General features: G+C 36.1%; 1 protein-coding gene and 1 non-coding gene across 2 annotated transcripts; one reads left to right on the top strand and one right to left on the bottom strand.

Moving 5' to 3' along the window:
• Positions 1–817: 817 nt before the first annotated feature.
• On the top strand, positions 818–2,469 carry LOC116109071 (G-type lectin S-receptor-like serine/threonine-protein kinase At5g24080). Its single transcript, XM_031395329.1, has 2 exons — positions 818–1,351; positions 1,438–2,469. The coding sequence occupies exons 1-2, from the start codon at positions 914–916 to the stop codon at positions 2,434–2,436; spliced, it is 1,437 nt and encodes a 478-aa protein (XP_031251189.1). The 5' UTR covers positions 818–913; the 3' UTR covers positions 2,437–2,469.
• Positions 2,470–2,669: 200 nt separating this feature from the next.
• Positions 2,670–2,759, bottom strand: LOC116109082. The gene has a single exon (XR_004124719.1). It is a non-coding gene; the product is annotated as a small nucleolar RNA snoR114 (small nucleolar RNA).
• Between the last annotated feature and the right edge of the window lie 3,472 nt (positions 2,760–6,231).

Here is a 6,231-nt window from a genome sequence, read left to right as displayed (position 1 = left end):
GTTCCATTTCTCCAAGAAAGCATCTAGAAATGAGATTTTAATAATTTTTTTTTATGATTGCTTAAAATTATTTTATATCTAATATGGTTGGAGACACGCATAATATGTTTATTTATTTTTTTTTTCGATATAATTGGGATAGTTTTATAGTGGATAGGGTATTTGTGGAATAAAATTTTAAAACCAACAAAAATACTCCAATTTGTGGTGTTTTGTAAACCCCTAAAAAATACACTTAATTGGCTTTGGGGGGGTTTTTGAGCCAGTCAAAATCAGTGTATAAAAAATCTCACCTCAAAACTAATCTAATTAAAAACCTTTTAAAACCAATTAAAAAAAAAAAAAAACTCTTATGCTGTTATGCAGACCCTAAAACTAAAAGACTTATATAAACCCTATAAAATATCAAATGTAGTTTTCGATAATCGGTGTGATGCATGAGTTGGAAAATAAACCCTTTTTTAACAAATAAAACTTTACTTCAGAGAATTAGAAAACATATTTTAGAAATGTTCTGTTTTAATTTAGATAAACAAAAAATGTTTCCGTTTTTTAAAACGCTATTATAAATGGAAGTGCAAATTTTATGGTGTACAAGTAGAACAACCTCACAAAGACAGGCTGTGTACAACAGCCACCCTATGGTACGTTACTTTTTTTATCCTTTCATTAGTAAATTTATTAAACATAATTTTGACAAGTATGAATCCTCACGTCATGATGTTGCTGAGTAACCCCACTAATGAATTGAAAACGCATTTTGTTAAGACAAATAACAAAGCCAAAATGAAAGCTCCCATCCTTTTTGAGAGTTAGGGTAGTGGGATTAGGAAAGTGCTCAGCACAGTACACTCATGCCTACCTCTTTCTTCACTTTCTTCTTCTTCCCATCAATATCCGCCGGGAAATCCTAATGCACGGCGAATCCACCAGCCGGAAAAACCACCCAAGTTTATGTTCAGACTTCTTCTTGTTTGGTTTTCTCATTGTTTTCTTGTTGAGTTTTCATCATGGGTGTTGTAAATCAGATATTCATAATGGATACAGGTTAACGCTTGCTGTACCTGTTGAATATAGTGTAGGTTTTATTGGGAGAGCTTTTCTGATGGAGACTAATCAAATGGCACCAAATTTTAAAGCTGCATTGAGTGTTGAAGCCGTTAATGGGAGATACTCTTGTTCTTTAGAAGTTTTTCTTGGAGATGTCAAGGTGTGGAACTCCGGACATTATTCACAGTTTTATGTGTCAGAAAAATGTGTCCTCCAACTCACTGAACGCGGGGATTTACTGTTAAAAGGTCCAAAGAATCGAGTTGGGTGGCGAACTGGGACTTCACGACAAGGTGTGGAGGTAATTATAATTTAATTAAGCATGATAAAACCAGTCATTTTTTTCTCATAGTATTTGATATCTCTTGTTTCTTTCATTTGATGCAGAGATTACAGATTTTAAAGACGGGTAATTTAGTTCTATTGGATGCACTGAATCTTGTAAAGTGGCAAAGTTTCAATTTTCCTACTGATGTAATCCTTTGGGGGCAGAGTTTAAATGTGGCCACTCGCTTAACTTCTTTCCCCACCAACTCAACAGAATTCTACACGTTTGAAATTCAACATGACAAGATTGCTTTATACCTTCACTCAGGTAAGTGGAACTATTCTTACTGGGAATTTAAGCCTTCCAAGAACAGAAACATCACCTATATTTTTTTGGGTACAAAAGGCTTAGAGATCTACAATGATAAAGCTAAAAAAATCGCTCAGATTTTTTCATCACCAATAGACCCTCTGAGATTTTTAACACTGGGAAACAAAACAGGAAATTTAGGACTCTATTATTACTCAGACGATGAGCATAATTTTAAGGCAGCATTTCAAGCAATTAACAACACTTGTGATCTTCCCCTAGCTTGTAAACCTTGTGGCATATGTACTTTCTCCAATTCTTGCTCTTCTATTCATTTGTTAACACAAAAAGACAAGGGTAATTCTGGTTGTGGTGAAGGAGCTCCTGGAGAAGTTTTATGTGGAAGAGAAAAGGTTGAAATGCTTGAACTCCATGGAGTTACCAGTGTGCTAAAAATTGCTCCTAAAAGGGTTAACGTTAGCAAGGATTTATGTGCAAATTTGTGCATAGATGATTGTGAATGTGTTGCTGCATTATATTCTTCTGATGTAAGAGAATGCAAAATCTATGGAGTGGTTATTGGGGTAAAGCAAATTGAGAGGGGATATGGATTGAGTTATATGGTGAAGGTTCCAAAAGGTACACAGACAAGCCATGGCAAGTCAAATTTGAAAAAGTGGGTTATAATCTTGGTGGGAGTGGTTGATGGTTTGATTATTCTACTTGTTTTTGGAGGGCTCACTTACTATTTGGTTCAGAAAAGAAGAAAAAAGTTATTGGCTACTGAGACTGACAACAACACTACTTGAAAACATTGTAATTTTTTTTCTTTTTTTGGTTATTTACAGAGATAAAAAAAAACATTTTTTTGTTTGTTTTCTACATACTGATGTTCACAGAAAAGAGTTTATTCAGTTCGAATTTTAAAGTTACATTTACTAGCGTAATAAAGTCCTATTAATATGCACAAAATAAAGACCAAAATCATCAGCCCAAATGGGTGCATGTTTCAGCAAAGTAAATGACAAAAAACAAGTGATTTGAGCTCAGATGCGCACGTTCTCGCCTTGTTAAAGAGACGACAGAGAAAGACCCTTTGTTTCACATGGGCGCACAATCTAAATCACTGCTCGGTTTCTATCTGCCTGACAGTTTAACCATAGTCTTCTTTTGTTGATGTAACTTTCCCATGTGGGACAAGTGGGTTCAGTCATCCTCTTTCTGCAGTCTTAACGAACACTTTAAACGACAGGCCGTTTTCAGATCCCACTGTTAAAAAGTGAAAAAGACGCACAGAATATGATATATATTGGTCTGCTAAATTCCCNTCAAACAAATTGAAAGAAAATTAAACCACGACTAAGTGAAGAAGGATTTTCACTATAGAATAAAAATTGAGACACAAACAATTTACATGGAAAACTCTTAAACAAAATGAAAGAAAAACCACACGTAAGTGAAGAAGGATTTTGTTAATTGTTGAAGCCCACAACGACGCCGCCTAAAGGAAAAATAAAGCATTGCCATTTTGGACTCCTCTCTTTAAATCCTAATCATCAATTCAACAGGCATCTAACAGCTGCAAATCACCTTGAAGTCAACACTATAAAAGTGCGCAAAAAGTTAATGTTCAATATTGCAATATTTCTCTTCTCTTCGTCTTAATCTTTTACTCTGCTAGGGTTCTTGGTAGTACTCAAACTGTGTAATCTTTGTACAATCAGTGAGATTGGTGATTGAGGGTTGTGATTTCTTCAAGGATTAGAGGAGCTGGGTTATCTTTCTCTAGGATCAAAGATTATTGTAAAGGGTTGAGTGATTAGTTAGCTAGTGAGTAAGCAATTCTTGATGAATGATTGTTGTACTCTATAAACACATTTGATAACTCTAGTGTAGCGGGCCTCAGTGCTCTGGAGCTCAACATGGACGTGGCTTGTTCAATCTTGAACAAGTGAACCACGGTAAATTGGTGTCTTTGTGTTCTTGATTGATGTGTGTGATTTGATAGATTTAGGTGTGTGTTTAGACTCTAAGTATAACAGTGGTATCAAAGCTTGAATCTATTCCAAAGATCATTCGTGATTTAGTGACTTCGTGAGTTTTAGGGTTTGTCAAAATTTTGGGGGTTTTTGGTTTTAACAGTTTCTAGAGTTCTAGGGTCTCTAAATCGTTGAGTCTATAACTAAATCTTGGAAATCAAAGATCAATTTCAATCTCTAAAGGTCAAGTCAAAAATCAATCTTGATTTCTTGAGTTTGCTACTAAACTCAACACCATGAGTACGACGTGAATGGAGATCTCCCAATATGATGGGAAGATAGACTTCAACAGTTGGAAAAAGAAGATGAAGGCCCTCTTGTCACACAACAAAGTGGCCATTACATTGGAAAAGGACGCTAGCAAATGGTCAGAGGAAAAGCTTAAGGAGAAATCAGAAGTAGATGAGGAAGCTTACAACCTCATCATCATGAATTTGTCTAACAATGTGCTACGAAAGGTAGATGGCCTAGAAACTCCAATCGCACTCTAAGGTAAACTTGAAACCTTATATGCCTTACAATCTGCTCCTAATCTTGCTTTTTCAAAAGGTGCATTGTTTTCATATAAAATGGACCTCACTAAATCACTAGATGAAAACCTAGATGAGTTTCTAAAGATGACACTAATACTAAAAGGGACTGACCAAGAACTAGAAGACTCTAGCTTAGCCATGATCTTGTTAAATTCATTGCTTGAGGATTACCTAGTAGCAAAGAATGCCTTACAGTACAGTGGGATAGTCCCTAGTGCTGACTTGATAGTGGTTGGAATGAAATCTAGGGAGCTTGTACTAAAGATCCAAAAACGTAATGTAAACAATTTGTTTGTTAAGGGCATGACAAATTCAAGTCAGTTTAGTAAGGAGGGTGGAAAAGGTTCTCAATACAACCTAGGCTTAAAGAACAAAAAGAATGGAAAGGGAAATGGTAGACCTAATCGAGAAACTAAGAGGTGCTTCCATTGTAACAAACCTGGTCACCTAAAAAAGAACTACTATGAGTGGATAAAGAAACAGAAACAGGCTAGCACTAAGAGTAACCTAGCTTGCACTAGTAATAATATTGAAATTTCTGAAGCCTTTACAGTCTCTAACTCTGCTAGTTTCAAGGAATGGGTGTTAGATTCAGGATGTTCTTTCCACATGAGCCCTAACAAAGATTGGTTTCAAAATCTTAAAATTGATGAACAAGAAACTGTATTCATGGGCAATAACCATGCTTGTAGGGTTCAAGGCATAGGTAATATCACTATAAGACTTGATAATGGCAAGGTAATATTGCTAACTAAAGTAAGATATATATCAGAACTTAAAAGAAACCTGATTTCTCTAGGAACTCTTGATGAAGCTAGCTGTAGTTACAATGCACAAAATGGATGCATAGTAGTATATAAGAATGGTAAATTACTGCTTAAAGGGATTAAAAAATATGGTTTGTAAATATTGTGTGGGCAATAGTACTCTGATGTTTTTGATTTGCTCTTTTATCTACTAACATGTTTGTTGTAGAGAAATGGCACTTGAGAATGGGCCATATGGGCCAAAAAGGTATGGTTGTACTTAAACATCAGGGGCATTTTGGAAATGAGTCTATTTCTGACCTAACCTTTTGTGAAACCTGTGTCTTGGGCAAACAACACATAATGAATTTCCCAAAAGGAACTCACCTGGCTGCAAATTACCTGGATTATATGCATGCTAACTTGTGGGGACCCAAGAGAGTTAAATCACATGGTGGGAACAATTACTTCATATCTATTATAGATGACTATAGTAGGAAGGTATGGGTGTACCTTCTCAAAACTAAGGGTGAGGCCTTAACCAAGTTTAAAGATTTGGAAAACCTAGGTAGAAAACCAAGTAGATACAAGGGTTAAGGCCCTTAGGACAGATAATGGGTTTGAGTTTTGTAACTTTGAATTTGACTCTTACTGTAGTAGTCAGGGGATTTTGAGGCATATGACTGTTAAGGGAACCCCTCAACAAATTAAAGTTGCTGAGAGGATGAATAAGGCATTTCTAGACAATGTGAGATGTATTTTATTCACTACTGGCCTACCTAAAACTTTTTGAGGGAAAGCCCTAACGATAGTAGCCTACTTGGTCAATAAAAGCCCATCTAGCTCAATAGAATTTGACTGCCCTCAAGAGAGATGGTCTGGGAGAAGACCAACTCTGAGCCACTTGCAGGTCTTTGGGTATGCTGCATATGCTCACACTAGTGGTGGGAAACTGGAACCTACATCCCTTAGGTTTGTATTTCTAAGATACCAAGAAATGACAAAAGGGTATAGACTTTAGGAAAAAGATGTTCAAGGGGGTAGAATTATAATCAGCAAAGATGTGATTTTTAATGAGAATGACCTCCCTTGCAGGATTACTAACATAAATGCAAGTACCTCTAACAATAATTCTCTAAATTTTGATCTAGTTTAGACCACTCGGATTGAGGTGGAGCCAGCAAGCCATACTAAGCTGGTTGTCCCAACCGAGGACATAGAACCAGTAGTTGAACTACTGCCTCTTGACCAAGACCAAAATAATAAAGGAGAGGTGATAGAAAATA

This window comes from Pistacia vera, unplaced genomic scaffold (assembly GCF_008641045.1).
Source record: "Pistacia vera cultivar Batoury unplaced genomic scaffold, PisVer_v2 Contig570, whole genome shotgun sequence".
Lineage (NCBI taxonomy): Eukaryota > Viridiplantae > Streptophyta > Magnoliopsida > Sapindales > Anacardiaceae > Pistacia > Pistacia vera.
Note: the sequence above shows the minus strand (reverse complement) of the source record. Positions and strands in the feature narration are given on the sequence as shown.

Bases quoted from the DNA above. Each gene is read 5' to 3' on its own strand.
- LOC116109071 (XM_031395329.1), top strand. From the start codon at position 914: ATGCACGGCGAATCCACCAGCCGGAAAAACCACCCAAGTTTATGTTCA. The intron at 1,352-1,437 runs GTAATTATAATT...CATTTGATGCAG, and splicing joins CTTCACGACAAGGTGTGGAG to AGATTACAGATTTTAAAGAC.